This window comes from Vespula vulgaris, chromosome 22 (genome assembly GCF_905475345.1).
Source record: "Vespula vulgaris chromosome 22, iyVesVulg1.1, whole genome shotgun sequence".
In the NCBI taxonomy this organism is placed as follows: Eukaryota; Metazoa; Arthropoda; class Insecta; order Hymenoptera; family Vespidae; genus Vespula; species Vespula vulgaris.
In genome coordinates this window covers 753754-773739 of record NC_066607.1, presented here as the reverse complement: position 1 = coordinate 773739, position 19986 = coordinate 753754, and the positions used below count along the sequence as shown (strand labels likewise).

Genomic DNA, 19986 nt, shown 5'->3' with positions numbered 1-19986 from the left:
AGATAGCATTATATTACAATGTGCAAATAATTTATATTGGAATCTATTTTAATTTGATTATATGCTTTTATATATTTCATTTCGATTTGAAATTTCGTTTAAAAGAATATTTCATGCCACGCCATTGCAAGTGCTTTTTATCATCTATCCACGGTACAAGACTAATTTGGGCTTTTTATTCGATTAATTTTACGTCCAGATAGATTACTCGGAAGTAGAGACAAAGTGTAAACATAGGATCGTAACAGCAGCACGTTCATAGAAGCGAATAACATTCGGGTCACAAATGTGCGTACGATACCGGAATATATACATAAACATACGTAAGCATGTATGTAGTACGTGACTAGAGGCATGATTCCCTGGGTAATGAACTGGAACAAAAAACAAGTTTCTGGCACGTGTCACTGTTTAAGAAATAAATATGTAAATAAGTATTTGACGTCATTGTTAAACAGTGTAATGCAGGATAAAGAGATTTTTGGAATTGTAACACTTATAGTATAAAATACATTAAATATATTGAAAACAAGATATACATATATATTTGTATAATTTGAAAACAGCTTTATTTACAATAAGTGTATTGTATATTTTAATGTTTTGTATAATTGTTTATGTGTTTCTGTCAAATGCAAACATATGATGCAGCGCATGATTTGTGTTCTAGCAAAATTCGAATATGAATGTAAGTTTCAACATAAATCATACGTTTTCTATATTTATCCAGCCAGTCATTAATAATCTCGGTTCATTTTTTAATTAATTCATTTTTTATAGTCTTCGATAGTACTTAACTCTTTTTATATTCAATCCTCTCTACTTTTACATCATCTCCAACTAGCTGATACACATAAGTTACAACTGTAGAACTTTGTATATCCATTAGAACAAAAGATGGAATAACCGATCTACAAATATAATATGCAAAGTATCAATATTTGTAGATATTAATAAGACATAGTATATACTTGTAATTATAGGTCAAAGCTTACGTATCCAAGGGATTATATGCTCCTGTTGCTGATCCAGGATTTATATAAAATTTATTTTCATGTTCGTAAGCTTCAAATTTATGAGTATGACCAGATATTAAAATATCAACATCCAACTGTCTTTGAATCAAGGCTAAAGCTTCTGGATCTCCCCATGGTACAACTTGATGACCATGTGATAATCCTATTCTAAATTGTCCAACAGTGACAACTTTTTGTTCTGGATAATTTAAATTCTTTAAGAATAAAAAGTAGCAATTAATTAGACATACGAGTCGAAGAAAGGTTACAAGTAAAAATACATACCTCATCAAAATCTCCTCGTACTACATGTACATCACTGGCTAATGTCTTTAAATAATCATATGATTCTTTTGTACAAAGATTACCTGTACACAATATGTGTTGTATTCTACCTGGTACCAAAAGCTTTTTAAATTTGCTTGGAAGACTGCTACACCTATGTGGAATGTGCAGATCTCCCAACACTAAAACAAGCTGTATATACAATAATAAATTATTGTAGCATTAACTACAAAAGTCGTAATAATTTTTAATTATATTTGTTTAATATATTTAAGATAAATAAAAGAAAGTGATATTATGGTGATACTATACAATAGAATTTGGAGGTTAAAGAATCTATATATACTGATCAAAAAACCTTTCTCACCATGATTTTATTGGTAACGTTTTTATAAAAGTACACTTATTAACGTATACTTTTTAATGTACTGCATTTATTTACAACAAATGAAATATAATAGTAAACTGTCAAACTAGGCTAGTGGGTGTAGTTGACAATTATATGCAACCGATATCTCGAATTTTGATTGCGAATTTCGATTAATCGAACATTGGAAGCATGGCCCAGTTTACGAATAAGGCCAACGTTAATTTTAGAGACCAATGATAACGATTGTTTAGAATGAATTGGAACAAACCAAGCCAATAAACGAATACAAATTTTACAAGCATGAAAGATGCAGTTGAATGTACATGTGAAAAGTTCGAATTTTAAGTGGCGGGAATATCTCTGAGTTATTTTACGTTCAAGCAATTTTGTATTTATATTTGGTGCAGTATTATTTAATAATTATGCTGAATTAAGTTAGAAAAAATCATGAAGTGTGTCATACCTGGGGCAAATGTGAAAAGTATATCTAAAATGAATATTTTACCTAGGTTATGTTATATGACAGATATGAAACATTATCTTTTAATTAAAAATACTTTTTTATAAGAATATTTAAGGAATTTATAAGGAAATTTTTATTTGTCATAACAATATCATACATTTGCAATTGCAGTTGTAGCAAAAGCTATCCATGCTTTAGCAAAGATTGGAGATGAAATGTATGTACAACCTCAACCAAATAGCTTATCCTTTCGTGCAGTTAATATGGCCAATTCTGCATACGCTGACTTTACTTTTTTTGAAAATTACTTTTCATATTACATATTTGATGATCTTGAGGAGGAAGATACTCTTAAATGTAAAATTTCTATGAGGGTAATATATTGTAACAATGTGTAATATTTAACGTTCTTTTTGCTAACATTCGATTTAATTTTATTATATTTATGTTATAGAGTGCTATGACAGTCTTCAAAACATCAAATATGATAGATAAACAGGTAGAAACCTGTCATATTGAGTTAAAACCAAATGCAGATTTTCTTTTTATTACTTTAAAATATAATAACAGTATCATAAAGAAACATATTTTGCCTATCATAGATTGTGAAAAATTACAGGTATGTTATATGTAATATTAATTTTCTATTATTTTAATTTTTTAATTTTTTTAATTGTTTTATATTTTATTTTAATATTTATAGGCTGCATATATCAAAGATGATGCAACTAATCAGTTATGTTCACAATCTAATATACTTGGAGATGCAATACAAAATTTTCAACAAAATTTAATTGAAATCACTTTTGAAATACTACCACAAAAAGTTTTGCTTAGAAATTATATAGATGATACATCCAGTAAGTTTAATAATAAAATTATTATGTTAAAGCTTAATAATATATAAAATATTTTATTTTAAATATAGACATAGCTAATGTAACAAGGACACAGCTAGTACTAGGTAGAGGTGAATTTGATCGATATTCAGTTAATACAGAGACAACAATTACATTTTGTATGAAAGAATTAAGAGCAATTCTTAATTTTGCTGAATTTGTTAAATTACCAATTAGTATATATTTAGAAAGTGCAGGAAGGTAAGTTGGATATATTAATTGTCTTCATTCATTTCTACTATTGTAAGATTGTTTTATTGTTTTTTTTTTTGCAGACCTGCTGTGTTTGTGTTAAAAAATACAACTTTCGAAGCAAATTTGGTACTGTCTACTTTAAATTCTGATGTAGATAGTCAATCTGAGACAACTATTACTTCTAAAGCACCTAAGTATGTACGAAAAAGGGCTACAGTTAAAAGATCAACAAAACGATCATCTAAATCTTTAAATAGATCAAATGATACATCTTTTTCTAATACTACGATTACATCAAAGCAAAAGGAATCAAGTCACATGAAAATAGGGAAAGAAGTGAGAAATAATGATACTCATATATCTTCAAAAGAATATAATCAAAATGAAATTCTAATAGACGCAAATACGTCGACTACCGATGACATTTTCTCAAAACCTAGTGTATCTAATAATGAAAAGAAATTAGTATGTAATGTATTTTCAAACATATTAAAAAGAAAATCCAGTGAAGGTTGTACAAAAGACCTGGATAATGCCGCTGGAGAAAAGGACAATGATAATCTAGAAAATACTGTGCCTAAATCGCCATCTCCTCCATCTAAGAAAGCACGCTTTATCTTTAGAAAATGTTTTCAAGCAACGTTTGATCCACGAATGTTGCCTGGTCATGATATAATTCTAGCTGAAGATTCAGATGAAAACAGCGAATAACCTTGTTATTTATTTAAAATATTTTTATGGATTTCTTTTAAAAAATATTTATTTGGAAATTTGTTCAGAACTTATTAATTTAATATTGATATAATTAAATTCTTTCGTTAAATATACTAAGTGAAAAAATAGTAATTAAGATGCATAATGAAGCAAATAAAACTTACAAGTAAAGTTCTTGGTCTCACTAGATGCTACAAAATGTTAATTACTAATTTTGTATTATAATGTATATACATAGTACTGAACTAATTTTGTTTATTAATAAATTAGAAAAGTGACAATTTATAAAAACGCGCAGATAATGTAAAATATACGAATTTAAAAAAATATTTTTGTATCTATATTTAAATTTATATTAGACAATTATGTATTACTTTGAATTTTGTTAGAATATACTTTATATATATATGTATATTTAATCAAAAGTTCGTCAATAAAATATTATCAGTAACTTCATAATTGATAAACTTTTAAGTAATTAATTCAAAATCCTTGTACAACGTTTTCAATAATAAATATCGAATAAATTTATAGGATAATATATAACAATTACAAAAAATTCATATATTTGTATTACATAAGAGTAGGATAAAAAAATATTTGTATTATCTTTTTGCTAGTGTTTATTGCGCAAACTCAATTTAATTGATCAATATATCTGAAGTACCCTATACAGCCAGTGAGTTGCGTAGATCGGTAGTTAACCTATGTGAGTTAAGATAGTGGTATTATGTAACGCGTTAATAATTTATCGTTATTAACATTTAATGCAAGGCAATATAAACTATGAAGAATGTTAAGTTAGCATTAGGATTATTCACGGTAAGTGGATTAGGTGGTTGGTATATAGGCAAATATTCTAAACAAGGAAAACATTCTCATACGGAGGAAGACAATGGAACGAGTATTTTTCATAATATTAAACGTATGCCCGGTTTGCCAATATTTGGTACAGTATCTGCACATGAAAATCTCTTAGAATCTTCAGATGTAGAATCGGATATGGGTTCAAAATTATCTGCAACTGCAACAAGAGTATCCCAGGTAATTTCAAAATTAAATCTTATTTGAATTATTCTTATTTGAATATGAGCCATAAAAATCTTAAAACATTGCCGACCGATCGAAGAAATTATCTATTTTACTTAGAAATTAATGTGAATATATATGATCATGTGAAGTATATCCTTTTTTTCATCTCATTTAATGATATGAAATAATGATATGAGTAATGTATTGAGATTATTTTATAATTATAATAGAACTATTTTAATGCATATAAGAAGTTATTTTTTTAAATTACATATATAAAGTACACTATGATTTTGTATAAGTTATGTGATTAAATTTGAGAACAACATATTGTTCGCGAAAAATGTGCGATGAGCAGCTTATAATCACATATGATTCATGAGGTCGACAATATATTAGCCTTTGAATGATATATATATATATATGATCTGATTACATTTTGTGGAGATGTTCATAAACGAATCAGTTCTTTTTTACTAAAAATATCTAAAAAAATTCTTTATAATATCTTATAACGTTATATCTTTCCCAATTTATTATTGTTAGCCATTAATGATTACTTATAGACAAGTAATAATAGATTCTATCGACTTAACAGATTATGAAATTTGGTTTTCCTGGTTATGATAACATCAGATCATATGAAGATTTTATATTGTCTTATGATAGAAGAAATCGTGTTGCTCATTGGGTATTTGAACATTTAAACAAAGAAAGATTACAATATAATGAAAATGTAAATCGTTCAAAATGTGAATTTACGCCAGATACAAGTATACATCCTTATTTTAGGTATATATTTATATATTTTTTTTATGAGATAAACTCTCAAATATCTGTTATGAGATATATTATTAAATTGATATATATATGTGTGTGTGTGTGTATGTGTCTATGTATCTATATTTCTAATTAATATAATTATATATCAATATAGATCTGATAACAGTGATTATAAAGGAAGTGGTTATGATCGTGGGCATTTAGCAGCAGCTGGAAATCATAAATTACATCAAAAACATGTGGATGAAACATTTTATCTTTCAAATATGGCACCACAAGTTGGCATTGGTTTTAATAGGCACTCTTGGAATAGATTAGAAAAATATGTGAGAAAATTAACTGATGTTTATAAAGATGTTTATGTTTGTACTGGTCCATTATATATTCCAAAGTAAGTATATTAATATAAATAAGTCTTAATGAAAAATATAAGTAAAAGTGAAACATTATACTTTTTTTTTGTAGAAGAGATAATGAAAATGGTAAATTATATGTACGTTACGAAGTTATTGGTGCAAATCATGTTGCAGTACCAACACACTTTTATAAAGTAATTGTTGGCGCAACTCATGACTCAAATTTTGAAATGGAGGCTTATATAATGCCAAATATGCCCATTGATGACAATACTCCTCTTACAAATTTTCGGGTAAATTCTTATAAATATTTAATCACATATAATTTAGTTTGATTTGATATGATTATAATAAATTTTATTTTGTTATAGGTACCACCAGAAACTATTGAAAGAGCAGCAGGTCTTCTATTTTTTGATAAATTATCTCGTGAAAAACTTAGGAAAGTCAATGGGAAAAGTATAGCATAATTTTATTTTAAACACAATGAATTAGTAGTCAATTTTTATAACTAATTTATTTCATATTTATTTATAAATTAAATATCACTGTTAAAAATGTAGATTCAGATAGCTAATCGAAAGTTATAGAAAATTGAAATCAATATTTATGTGAATATATATGATCATGTGAAATATATCCTTTTTTTTCATCTCATTTAATAATATGAAATCATGATATGAATAATGTATTGAGACTATTTTATAATTATAATAGAACTATTTTAATGGATATAAAAAATTATTTTTTTAAATTATATATATAAAACTTTATGAAATAACAAGATGTATTACCATTGATATTTCGAGATTTTATTGCCTTTTATACAATTGATGATAGAAGCTTTCATCATTTATGTTATAATAAATTCAATACATAATTACATTTTACCAATCACGAAAATGTATACTTATAGAAGAAGTACATATATCCATGTTTATACAGTTTTAGGCACGACCGCAGGAAGTGTCATATTAATATTTAAATTTCAGTCTAATAAGAAATACAATTTTTTTTATTATTGTGTGTTTCGTGTCTAATTTCTACAATAATTCTGTCAATTTTTATATGCTCATAGCCGGAAACTGATAATTCATATTTTAAAATTTTATTATCTTTAATTATTATTTTCCGACTATAGCTATATTTTACATGCGTTTACATATAAATATTGTATAGCACGTAGTAATATTGTTATAACACTAATATAGTAGCACATAGATAGTATTATATCATTACGACTTTCCAAGAAATATGTATATATATGTGTGTGTGTGTGTGTGTGTGTATAAAGATTACTATTTGCCGTATTGTTGTCATGTCTAAAGTGCGTAGTGAATCATACAGACGATTTTTTACGCGTATGTATATATATATATAGTTCATTATTTAATAAGTATTTTGAACGCATTCTTGGTCGAGTTAATTCTCGCCATTACTTTGGTCACAGTAGTAATATTATTACATACCAAAGAGTACATTGTTGTTAAAATACTACATTAATTTTAAATACAGTATTCATATAAAATCCTATTGACAAAACCATTAATAAATTTTATGACTTAATAGCTATTTTATGTACATAAAATTAACAGATATGAGAACATAGCGAAGCTCGCCAGATGTTCTCATATTCTTGTTATTCATCTACACTTATATTCTATATTTTGACCAATGTTGATACATATTAATGTCAAAAAGTTTCACAATTCTTGCATTTATAGTAATTTAGGCACTAATATGGACGGGTCTTGTTATTTGAATGTTGTAATCATGTATCACTTACATAGTAAGGACATAGCTTTAAGTACACTTTGTATGATTTTTATCATACATTATCATCGAACAAATTGAAAATACTAAAAAAATGAAAAGCAACGCTTTTCATTATTTGTGACGTCACATTAAGTATCCAATATTAACAATGGTTATACAGTTTAATTACCACAATCTCTTTGCCACATTATACTTGTGTCATCGTGAATTGTGTTCATATAAAAAAGATCTAATTTGAGTAATACATTCATAACAACATGGAATAAACTAAATTAAAATTTATTCTTTCAAATACTGCACACCTCTAAATATTGTCTTCTTTTTTTTGCTTTTTTTTGTTCTTTTTTTTTTTTTGCAATTTTTTTTTCTTTTTTTTTCATATTCTTTTGTACTTTTCCTATAATTTCTATTAGAGGTGGCTTTGTATTTTCTTTCCTTTTCTTTTTTTCTTTGTTTTCTTTTTTACGTTCAACAGCTTATGAAAGATTTCGACATATTTATAATATTACAACGTTAGTGTGACCCAATAAAGTAGTTAAGCGGCATAGACTAGAAAACGCAATGGAACGTTTGATGATATGCCACTTGAAGATTTTTTTGTTATCATCCAATTTGTTTCATACATGTAACAGCGATTTACGCACTCGATAGACTAGGTTGCGTAAGACGCTTTGATTACTTATTATTATCAAATCATAAGCTCTTCAAATCAGTCTTTCTTCTGGTGGAGGTTTCATCACGTTGTCCATTTCTACTCGCGGATTGCTAAATTCTTGAGCGCTTGGGCTGTACGTACCACGTGTAGCACGTTTCTTTCTAGCCATCATAAATAAGGCTATTAATGAACTTGCCGCGATGAGAAATAAACAACCAACAATAGGTGCTACGATAATAGCAATATTGAATGCTTGACTTCCAAGTTGTCCAGACTGAAAAATGTAACAATGAATTAGCCAACCGTTTATTCCAAAAGAATTTATTCTATAATTACTGTAAAGAATTTATAAAAATAAATTGTAATCATTATAGTTAGTAAATTAATTATTAAAAGAATATAATTATTTCTTTTACCTCTGTACAATTTTTTCCAGTATACTCTGGTGTACACAAACATTGATATTCGCCGTTACTTCTGCACTCACACGTCCCTCCATTTTGGCAGTAATTCTATTACATAAAATAAAGAGATTATAATTGATACGAAAAAAATTGTAAGAATTTTTTGTGTTTAAATATTTACAAGAAAGTCGTGTGGACTATTAAATGCTTACTTCTCTACAAGAGTCACCCATTCTACAGTTATATCCACAGTATCCAGGGTTACAAATACATTGATAAGTACCAAGCAAGTTTTCACACTTTCCGTATCCACAGTCAGTTAACGGATCCTGACATTCGTCCACGTCTATGGAACAATCTGGTCCTGTATAGCCAGTGCCTAAGCAATCGCAGGTAAATTCGTTCACTTCGTCGTAACATTTACCGTCATTTTTGCACGGCACATTACCATCCGCATCTGGTGCACAATCGTCTATATTTATCTCACAATAAAGTCCCGTGTAACCGACCAGACACATACATTGAGGAGCCTAGAAAAAAAAAGAAAAGAAAAAAAATCGTTGAGAAGTTATAGGATTTCTTCATTACCTCTGTTTTAATCTAAAGGCAAATTGATAAGAAATCGATAATCTATCTGGTTTCAATAAATTTAGTATCTTATTTATTTAATTTCAGTAACTTAATCATAGAAGATAATAAACTTTTTTTAGATATTAAGGTATTCGAAAAGTTAAAGATTTTGTTATCGAAATTGAAAAGAATATTATGGTGACTATGCATTTTAACATTTAATACCTGATGTAAGAGGTCACATGTGCCACCATTTTGACACTTTTGAACTTGACAATAAGGTAAGTCGCATTGAGTGCCTTCGAAACCAGTCATACAAGTACAAGTGTAATTATCTCCCGTTTTTGAATTTACAATGTCCGTACATGTGGAACCGTTTTTGCAAGGTTCGCTTTGACACGTAATCAGTCGAAAATTTTCGCAAAGCTCGCCGACAAATTGATCGGGACACTCGCAACGAAAAGATCCAGGTTTGTTAACGCAAACACCGTCATGCTGGCACGGACTGAGAGTCACACACTCGTTAATATCGCTGTCGCATCTAAAAAAGAAAAGATAAGATCTAGATAAGTTAAGAAAACTCCACGAGGTTCGTAATCTTTCGCAACGTTATCAAAAACTATTATCACATCGTTGCAATATTACGATCGAATGAGAATTCTTTTTTCTGTTTTTTTTTTCTTTCTTTCGCAAAAAGAAGTTACTTTTATAGCAAATATTTAATTGGTGCAAACAATTTCTATCTATACGTATACTTACAGCCGTCCTTGCCAGCCACTGTTACAAATACAGGTATAAGTAGCAATACCATCGACGCAAGTCGCATTATTTTGGCATTTATTGTCGATACACTCATCGATATTGGCAGAACAATCATCTTCGGCATAGCCCGCTGGACATTCGCATACGTAGCTATTGGCTTTGTTACGACAATAACCGTCATTCATACAATCAATATCGAAACATAATTGACAACCGATATTGTTACTCGAGTTGTGATTTTGTAGAGATAGATATTCAAATGGCGTAAAGTTAGCGTTTTGATATACCTCTTCGTAAGTAAAATAATGCAATAACATGCTGCCAATTCTTACTTCGCCTAGGCAACCTTTGAATACTTCTCCTGAAAAGATAAATCATGAAACATAGTCTCTTTTTTGTATTTCAAATCAAGTCTAATCTAAGTGAAGAATTTTAGCTAAATACCTGATACCATATGATGTGGTGGTGTAGTAGTAGTAAGAACGTAATCACTGAGATCAACAGTATTTTGTTTAATAGCTTTCCTGTTCGTAGCTTGATTATTATCGAGAGTAACGTAAGTATGTCGATTAGAGAGAGTATTACTTAATCCACCTAGAGTGACCGTACCGGTGATCAACAATTCGTACCATAGTGCAAAGTTGAAATTCGGACTAACTTGCGGCGCGTTTTCGTCGTTCGTGTTTGCATAAGTGCACTCCATGGAATTGTTATTTAGCCGTAGTATTATGGATGTCCAGTTTCCGTCGGGTTCGTTCTTACCGAAACTGAGAATACCGCGATTCTGATCATCCAGTCGCCAGGAAACTGTGATTTTATCTTTGTAAACGGACACGGTAAAATGTTGATCACCTATGCGAGGTGCCATGTGCATCAAAGTGCCACCAGTATTCGATCGATATGTTATTCGAATAGTATCGATAGTAGAATCGGACTCATTTCTTTCTTCCATTTCCATTTGATCGTAAACGTAAGTGAACGACGTACTAACGCCATCGAATGTCGCATTAGCGATACACTCATAACCATCGTCGAGATTCTGACATTTGGAACCAGCTGGACAATCTTGCAGTTGGCAAAATTCCATTTCTTGGCAAGTTTTGCCGGTATAACCTCGTGGACACTGGCACCAGAAATCATTCCACGTAACGTGGCAGGTACCACTGTGGTTACAGGGATTACTAATACACACGTTGTCGGATAAAACGCCTTCCAAAACTTTGTCATGATCGAAGGTTACGTTGCCGAATTGCGTCGGTGTCGGTATATCTTTTGCCTTTGTGTAATGACAATAAAGTTAATTGAACGATTCATTAAATTTTTGCTAAGATTCATTAGGATATGAATTAACATTATCATAATATTATACCTTTAAAGGGAAGAATTCCACGACCATGATCTCGTTGCCATTAGATATTTGTACATCTTGTATTATTCCTTTGAAATTTATTTGCGGTACTTGTTGAATTTCCATTTGACGACTGTCGACTTGTCGTATATATCTCGATGCTTGCGGTAAACCACCCAAATAAAGTACAGTAACGTTTAATTGTCCTGAAGCGCTAATTGTTTTGCGAAAGTATTCGGTGCCGTTGATTTTCACTTGGACCAACGTCACATTCCTGATAACTTGAATCAGATGGTTGTTTCCATCGTTTAATTTAACACCACCTACCGTATATGCCTCGGTACCATTAAATTGGATTCTAACGAGTAATTCTCCTCCTTCTAATTGCGCTGCGATATACGTCTTGTCTTGAGACTTTGAGTCCATTTGTGGAGCCGGTTCAGATCCTAAATAGAATATGTCGCCTCTATCTTGCCTCGTCCGTATAAACATTGAAATATCTACGATTGATCTAACTGCTTTCCTCGCCATATCAGATACTTTAACTGTGACGTAACCATTAGTGATGTTCTCAAAACCAAATGTGGCAGCCGTCATATTGTATTGGCATGTGTGACCTAAATACGGACGTTCGCATTTGCAAGAGAAATCCCGCCAACCGTCGGTACAATGGCCTCCGTTCTTACAAGGATTTGGTGAACATTGTGCTTCACGTGGACACCCAGGTTCGATACCTTCCATATAAACCGTTTTAGATGTTGTTCCAGAATATACCTAAAAATAAAAGATCTGGTTTTGAACTTTTGAACATAAATATTTATCTATTATTATCGTTGTTTGATTCGAATGAAAGTAAGCACCCATTCTCCATTAATAACGACGTCCTCGGTACAGCCTATAAAGAAAGACGGGCCATGCGTAAGTCTTCGGAGATAGTTAGTAGTACCACCGACATACGTCATCGGGAAAGATGTGTGATTAGAGTTAGATCCTTCGTTGAGACTGATAGGATATATCGTTTGCTCTTCGTTTGCTGATAAAACCAAATGTGTGGTATTGATGGCTACGAAAACTTTTTGCCATGAAGAATCGTTTAACCCGCTACCAATGAAGACGCCTTCCCACTTATTCAAAAGGCTCGAATGTAAATTGAGTTTGCCATTTACGAGTTCAAGAATGTAAAAGGTTAAACCCTTTCCAATGGCCAACAAACCATTTGGTAGCGTAGTTCGAAAACGAAATTGAATGTCATATCCTTCCTCGCGAGTTGTGTTCACCAGAACATACGAACTACCACTCAATGACATTGTGGTCACCTGAAAAATAGTTTAAAAATTAAAAATTTGTCTTTTTTCTTTTTTACACAAGACTTATTCGAATAAAGGCCAGCACTTTACGTACCTCCGTCTTTTTCGAAAACATTGTGGAACAAGTTTGAATAACTTGCATTAATAATGTGATACTACCTCTATTTCAATATATCAGTTATTTGCGTGTACGAACAAAATAATCTATGATTTTAAATAAGTATAATAATAATATGTATGAAAACATGATCAGTAAAAATTCATTCAATATGATTGATAAAATGATATCTCATAAAAGATTCTACAAAAAATTGATTCTAATTCTGAAAATGAGAATCGATACTTTTTCTTTTAAGTATCCTGTCCGTACACGTATAAGAAAACTGACAGTTTTCGACACAGGCAATAAGTACTTACATAATTACATATTTCACCGTGGAAGCCGTTTGGACAGGTGCAGTTGAATTTATGAATTTTTTCATCGATTAGATATGGCCAACAAGTACCGCCGTTCTGACAGGCATTACCCAAACAACCTGTTAACTCAACGGAGCAATTCTTTCCGCCGTATTCGGGTTCGCAAGTGCAGAAATAATCAGCTCTTCCATCGGTACAGACACCGTGGACGCAAGGGGTGTATCTTTTGCATTCGTCGATGTCATGCTGACAGTGATCACCTTCGTAACCTTCGTCACATTCACAAGTGAATCCACCAATGCGATCGACGCAGCTACCGGCTTGACAAGGATTGCTTTCGCACTCGTTTATATTCACTTCGCAATTTTTACCCGTTACTCCTTGGACGCATAAACATTCGTATCTAAGTAAAGAGAAGGAACAATTAATCGAATATAAAATTAATAACAATAGTAATAAGAAAGAATATCTAATAGGTATTACTAACCCGCTCGCATTAGCATAACTGAAATCTTGCGTAAATATAGAGGGTAAATTGAAGGCCTCGCTTTTGTATAATTCTTTATTTGATCTCTCGAGGCAAGTACCGTTAAATTGGCAGGGTGAGCTTTCGCATTCGTTTATATCTATTTCACAGTTTTTGCCGGTGTAACCAGAATAACATTGGCATTTGTAATTCTTTATATCGTCGATGCAAATGGCATCGTTGACACACGGAGCGGACAAACAATCGTCTATGTTTTTTTCACATCTCGATCCTTCGAAACCAGTATCGGTACAATCACACGTATAATCATTTACGCCATCCATGCATCTACCGTAATTGAAACATGGCAGGGGTTCGCAATCATCGATATTAATCTCACAATTAGTTCCACGAAATCCAGGTGCGCAATTACAAGTGTAAGCTGCGACTTCGTCTATACAGGTCGCACCGTTCAAGCAAGGATCACTCTCGCATTCGTTAACATCCGTGTCGCATATCTTCCCGGAATAACCAGGTGGACATTTACATTCGAACGTATTGATTCGATCGATGCAAGTAGCATTATTCAAACAGGGCCCACCAAGACACTCATCAATATCGATGTCACAATGATCACCAGAGAAACCAGGTATGCAGAAACATTTGTAACTTCCTTCGGTATTTAAGCATATACCGTTGTTACACAAAGAGTTACCTTGAATCTCGCATTCATTGACGTCTTGATCACAGAATGAACCTGAAATTGACAGAGAATCGAACTAGATCAAATTACGTATATATGACGAACGAATTATAAACTTTTATATCTTTTGGTTTAGATAGATATTTTTGAAACAACACAAAAGAAGAAAAAACAGAAGCTTGATCTTGGCAATCAAAATCAAATTCGATTTGTTTGGAATAATTGGTTTGACGAAAACATTTTATTTTTATATGCGAACTTTTATATCGTGTTAACGTACCTTGAAAACCAGGGTGACACTTGCATTCGAATCCGTTGTCACCTAGATCGATACAGGTGCCATTGTTACACGGCTTTCCGGCACAATGATAAACGATAAGAGTGCAATTTGGATCTCTGTACCCTTCGCGGCATTTGCACTCATAACTGCCGATACCGTCGACGCATATCTTATCATCTGGACATATCACGTCCACGCAATCATCAACGTTTACGTCACAGATTTTACCTTCGAATCCTCTTGGACATTCGCAAACGAAATCTCGTCTTGATCTTGATATCAGAGTACAACTTCCATTATTTTGACATGGATTCAAGGAACATGCGTCGAATTCTCGTTCACAATTTTGACCCATGAAATCTTTCGTGCAATTACACGTGTATTCGTTAATACGATCGATGCATGTGCCACCATTTTGACAGGGTTGAGAGAGACATTCGTCCACGTTGATTTGACAGTTCTTTCCTATTCATAAAATAAATATTTCTAATTGAGAAAGTGATTCTTTGGCAGTTTGTTTTTTGCTACAAGTTGTTTGCTAACAAGCTATTTGCATAATTTATACTTATTTACCTTATTAAAAAAAAAAAGAACAAATGGAAGCTATTTTAAATTTTGAATGATCAATTTGAAGTCGGTTAAAAACCAACAAAGTAACACTTGTATATTTTTTAGAAATACATTTAATAATATTTCAAATTTACAGTGATTTTGTAAACATACACTATCTAGTTATTTAATTAATTTAGAGAATAAGGAAATGTTCACTACCACAAAATGTTCACCCAAGTGTTTGCTATGTACGGTCTACGTATTTTATTTCTTTAAATATCAATTGCTATTTCTTATGCATTCGCTACTAAAAATTTTCTCGGTTGTTCCATTTATTTTATAATTTTTTAATTTCATAGAATAATTATTAGATAATTTTTAAATTACATAAATGCAGATCTTTCCAATTATTTCATTTCATTATTTATTATTGTTATTATTTTTTGCATCGACTACAAATTGATTGTTTAAAAGTTAAAATAGCTTGTTTATAATATTCCATACTGTATGTTAGGTAGTTTTCAAGATTGAAAAGATTTATATACTCTATATTTTAATTTGACTTTTAGTGCAAGCATTTTTTTAATTATTTTATGTTTTTTCAGAATCTTTTTCTGTTGTTTCTGCAGGAGTTTTTAATTTACTTAAATCATTTTCCCTTTAAAAACCTTTCCTGACCTAAAGTTTGTTTATACGAATACTTGATTCATAAGATAATATTACGAACAATTTTCATATTTACTGCAAGTACTTTGCAAACAACTTGTGTACATGTAGTATATTCTGTTCAATTAATTTTTATACTAAGAAAATAATTATAGAAAAAGAAAATTTGGATGAAAAATAGTGAAAAACAGATTCGTCGAAGAAATATGAACAAATGAATGAATCTAATTAATAAATTTATCAATTATTTAAACAACATCATTCGATTTTAATCTTTCATATGAAACAAAGTGATTGATTAATGAGAACACAAATAATAATGAAAGAGAACACAAATAATGATTGTACCAGTATAACCAGCCAAACATTGGCAGTAATAACTGTTGAGCTGATCGATGCATATACCACCATTTCGGCAAGGATCACTAGAGCATTCGTCCATGTCAATGGAACACTCTGGTCCTGTCCATCCTGGTTCGCAGGTGCAATAATAGCCTCCAGGCTATTTGGTAATAAGACAAGTAATGAATGAAGCAAAGAAAGCAAACGATATATTCCATGTATAAAAGCTTACACATACATATGATACATGTATTATACGCGAAGCACAATATCAAGAAATCACACTCACATAATCGTGGCAAGCGGAAGCCTGTTTGCAAGGTAGATTACGACAGGTAATCTGTTCCTTACACTGTGTTCCCGTCCAAAATCGTGGACATTGGCACATGATGCCAAAGACTGTTTCAATGCATGTACCACCATTGTGACATATTGTGCACCAATCCGAAACTGATGTCGAACACGTTGCACCTGATGAACGACACATACCACGAGGTAAGGGACAACACAAAACATTTTATAGCCAGATCGTATTTTATGCGAGAAGAGAGAGAGAGAGTGAAAGAAAGAGAAAAAATAAGCGACAAAAAACAATATGCGATTAACTTCTAATTTATATTATTCAAGTCAACGTGAATCAGTATGTATTGAATCAAATTTTTTGCTTTTAGAGATGTTTTCTTTATCGTTGAAATATTTCAAGCAATGTAGATCATTTTTGTTCGTAAAGTTAATCACTTATTTATTATTATATTATTATCTATGAGTAGAGATTGAAAATTTGTTATAAAGAAGACGGCATTCAAAGTACACGGTTCAAGAAATATTTTTACCAGCGTTAAGTAATTTTGTTTCTATATTAATAACAATAATTTCATTTTTAATACGGCTCATCATATAGCCAATATTCCTCAGCACGTTAGTTGTGTTAGAGTTATGAATATTTTAGATAAATGTAAAAATAGAGCGATTGTTAAAATATAAAAGTGAATTGTGCGTTATTGTTAGTGAAACATTTTAAGAGCGAACATTTACGTGTATCTACATATATATAGTTACAATGATAATAGAGACAACAAAGAACAAAAGAAAAGATCTATTAGTAAAACTATTAGTAAGACGTCATCTGCGATTGATTTATGAAGAAATATTTACTTATTAAATATGTAAAATTCTTTATTCTGACAAATTATTTTCTTCTTACTTTTTATTTTCTTCTAGTTGGGTATTGAAAATGAAGCTTCGCATGGATCGCAACGCATAAGAAAAATAAATATTAATTTTATTATCTATTATTAGATTTTTACCTTTCCATTCAGGTGTACAGGTGCAATTATATCCATCTCTGCTACTAGTACAAGTAGCACCATTAATGCAAGGATTACTAGCACAATAGTTGATAGTACAATTTGGTGGAATGCCCATATATCCAGGATTGCAAACGCACTGTTCTCCGTGAGAATCCCTGATGCAGATACTGTTTGATGGACATGAATCAATTTCACAGACACTTCTCGAATCACAATGACGACCAGTGTAACCGGCTGGGCACACGCAGTGATAAGAGCCAACGTCGTCTATGCATTCGCCTCCGTTCGCACATGGATTCGACAGACACTCGTTCAGGTTCAACTCACAATTCTGACCCTCGAAACCGGCCGGACAGTGACATATATAACCACCGTAATTATCGTAACATATGCCGTTGTTAAGACACGGTTTAGCCAAGCATTCGTCGATATCTATCTGGCAATTTGATCCTTCATATCTAAGCAGACAATTTGAGAATATGTTTTTATATATTACGTGATGTCTTTTAATATCTTTTTTAAATGGTTATAGTACTCGGATATATACTCGAGTCCTATTATACGAAAACATTTACATGTTTCAGTACTTATTCATTCTTTTGCTTCTTTTTTTTTTCTTTTAAATATATTCTATTATCGAGATAAAATTTAATCTCTTATATAGCAGCCAGATATATGGTTGAGTTTTATCATACGAAAATATTTGCATGTTCAGTACCTTTTTATTCCTTTGTCTTTTTTTTTCTTTTTTCTTTGTTTAATATACTTTATTGTCGAGATAAACATCGAACGATATTTTTTTTATCGTAAGAAAATAGAAATGATAAAGTACTTAAAAATGTATGATCGTTTTCTCTTATAAATTGATCAAAACAAGTTGATTGATAAAAAAGAATACCCTGTTCTATCGCATATGCACGTGTAGTTATTGATCCCATCTATGCAACGGCCCCCATGTTTGCAGGGATAAGACAAACATTCGTTAATGTTGGTCTCACAATTTTTTCCTGTCCATCCTGGCAAGCATTCACATTTGTACTCGTTGTCCGCGAGTGCCAAACAAATACCGTTATTTTTGCAAGGACTTTCCTCGCAAAGTCGTACACCCAATTGCGACTCGCAAGATGCACCTGTGTATCCGGGCTGACAGTTGCAAGTAAAGTCACCCTTTTTATCTTCGATGCAAATTCCACCGTTTCGGCACGGACTATTCAAGCATGGTGGACCTAGAGAATTATATTAGATATTATTTATTTTACAAAGAATTCCAGAAGAACTTATAATATTATAAGTTATTAGAAATAGTAATGGGTATGGAGAAAAACCAGTTTATGTGACATACATAAGTAGCTTTTCAAAGAGGATTTCAAATATTAAAAATTACGCTTTAAACAGTAATATTTCCATAAACTAGAAAGCGAATTATTATAAAAGCAAATAATTTCGTTCTACGTTTGCTACGTTCATATATAATCTACATATTTCTGTGATAATATGTTACGTATAATATTTCAATGACGTCACTATATACTACCACATGCACGTTTACAAAAAATTCATTAAAGTTGCCTAAGAGAAGTCTCATTTAAAATTCCTATCATACATTTGTTCAAGGTACGTAGATAAGACATGCGTGCTTTAACATGAAGGTCAACGCTTCTTGGTAAAAAAGATGAAATGTAATGAACTGTAACGTGTTTATGATCGAAGAAATGCAAACTTCTTGCGGTTTCTATTTTTTTTCCTTTTTTTTTTTTTTTACTCGTTTTCGTTAACATAGAAAAATTCTTATGACATATGTATTATCGTGATCTACCATTATCGATTTGACAGTTGTTGCCGGAATATCGCGCGTAACAGTGACACTCGTAACGGTCCTGCCGTGACACGCATTTACCATGCATCATGCATGGTTCGTTGCGGCAGACATCCATGGTGGAAGCTGTAGCCGATGCTATGCCACTTCCAAGGCCATTTGGACCACCTGAAAGTTGTACAAAAGAAAATCTACGATACAATCTACAAGATGCACTATATATGAAAACGTTGTGCGTTTAAGGAATCAGAAACAAGAAAAAATAAGTGCGTCAATAAAATATCTACGTTTTGCTAATTATATTTGTGCTTATACTTGTACTTAAATTATTATACTCAAACCAAACAAGTTTTAAGGATAACAGTGCTATTTCATATTTCATTATTTTATACATAAAAAAAAAAGAAAAAAGAAAAAAGATACTCTTTTAATTTCTTAACTTGGTTAAATTATTAATATATAAATAAGAACATTTGAAAAGTCATGAAAAATAATTAAT

At 31.2% G+C, this 19986-nt stretch overlaps 4 protein-coding genes across 6 annotated transcripts in view; 2 read left to right on the top strand and 2 right to left on the bottom strand.

Moving 5' to 3' along the window:
* Positions 1-504: 504 nt before the first annotated feature.
* Positions 505-1837, bottom strand: LOC127071493 (vacuolar protein sorting-associated protein 29). Its single transcript, XM_051010791.1, has 4 exons — positions 1669-1837; positions 1302-1493; positions 996-1231; positions 505-911 (listed from the first exon to the last, which is right to left on the bottom strand). Exons 1-4 carry the CDS (start codon positions 1669-1671, stop codon positions 794-796), a joined length of 549 nt encoding a protein of 182 aa, XP_050866748.1. The 5' UTR covers positions 1672-1837; the 3' UTR covers positions 505-793.
* A 27-nt stretch (positions 1838-1864) lies between these two features.
* LOC127071490 (cell cycle checkpoint control protein RAD9A) lies at positions 1865-4409 on the top strand. Of its 2 annotated transcripts, none has more exons than XM_051010785.1 (6): positions 1865-2152; positions 2306-2508; positions 2589-2753; positions 2838-2994; positions 3063-3234; positions 3309-4409. In XM_051010785.1, the coding sequence occupies exons 1-6, from the start codon at positions 2119-2121 to the stop codon at positions 3937-3939; spliced, it is 1362 nt and encodes a 453-aa protein (XP_050866742.1). In that variant the 5' UTR covers positions 1865-2118; the 3' UTR covers positions 3940-4409. The 2 variants fall into 2 exon arrangements, with proteins under 2 accessions (XP_050866742.1, XP_050866743.1); XM_051010786.1 differs by having other exon boundaries at positions 1865-2180.
* A 199-nt stretch (positions 4410-4608) lies between these two features.
* Positions 4609-7641, top strand: LOC127071682 (endonuclease G, mitochondrial). Its single transcript, XM_051011229.1, has 5 exons — positions 4609-4986; positions 5573-5766; positions 5912-6148; positions 6223-6406; positions 6485-7641. Exons 1-5 carry the CDS (start codon positions 4729-4731, stop codon positions 6581-6583), a joined length of 972 nt encoding a protein of 323 aa, XP_050867186.1. The 5' UTR covers positions 4609-4728; the 3' UTR covers positions 6584-7641.
* LOC127071680 (protein crumbs) overlaps positions 6904-19986 on the bottom strand; it is a 46051-nt gene continuing 32968 nt past the window's right edge. Inside the window, exons 4-19 of one of the 2 annotated variants that reach the window (XM_051011223.1) lie at positions 19488-19655; positions 18570-18897; positions 17669-18129; positions 16651-16832; positions 16368-16521; positions 14802-15266; positions 13840-14575; positions 13353-13755; positions 12489-12944; positions 11650-12402; positions 10725-11556; positions 10278-10641; positions 9744-10059; positions 9161-9478; positions 8961-9056; positions 6904-8818 (exon numbers count right to left, since the gene is read on the bottom strand). In XM_051011223.1, coding sequence (XP_050867180.1) covers positions 8594-8818; positions 8961-9056; positions 9161-9478; positions 9744-10059; positions 10278-10641; positions 10725-11556; positions 11650-12402; positions 12489-12944; positions 13353-13755; positions 13840-14575; positions 14802-15266; positions 16368-16521; positions 16651-16832; positions 17669-18129; positions 18570-18897; positions 19488-19655 — 6257 coding nt within the window. In that variant the 3' untranslated portion in view covers positions 6904-8593. The remainder of the gene's footprint in view (positions 8819-8960; positions 9057-9160; positions 9479-9743; positions 10060-10277; positions 10642-10724; positions 11557-11649; positions 12403-12488; positions 12945-13352; positions 13756-13839; positions 14576-14801; positions 15267-16367; positions 16522-16650; positions 16833-17668; positions 18130-18569; positions 18898-19487; positions 19656-19986) is intronic. The other variant, XM_051011224.1, reaches the window with a different exon arrangement.

Coding starts and splice junctions, on each gene's coding strand:
- LOC127071493 (XM_051010791.1), bottom strand. Junction 1,232..1,301: donor TACGAGGAGATTTTGATGAG/GTATGTATTTTT, acceptor TTATTCTTAAAG/AATTTAAATTATCCAGAACA. Junction 912..995: donor GCATATAATCCCTTGGATAC/GTAAGCTTTGAC, acceptor TTATATTTGTAG/ATCGGTTATTCCATCTTTTG.
- LOC127071490 (XM_051010785.1), top strand. CDS start 2,119: ATGAAGTGTGTCATACCTGGGGCAAATGTGAAAA. Junction 2,153..2,305: donor ACCTGGGGCAAATGTGAAAA/GTATATCTAAAA, acceptor TTGCAATTGCAG/TTGTAGCAAAAGCTATCCAT. Junction 2,995..3,062: donor TTATATAGATGATACATCCA/GTAAGTTTAATA, acceptor TTTTAAATATAG/ACATAGCTAATGTAACAAGG.
- LOC127071682 (XM_051011229.1), top strand. CDS start 4,729: ATGAAGAATGTTAAGTTAGCATTAGGATTATTCACGGTAAGTGGATTA. Junction 4,987..5,572: donor CTGCAACAAGAGTATCCCAG/GTAATTTCAAAA, acceptor TCGACTTAACAG/ATTATGAAATTTGGTTTTCC. Junction 6,407..6,484: donor CTCCTCTTACAAATTTTCGG/GTAAATTCTTAT, acceptor ATTTTGTTATAG/GTACCACCAGAAACTATTGA.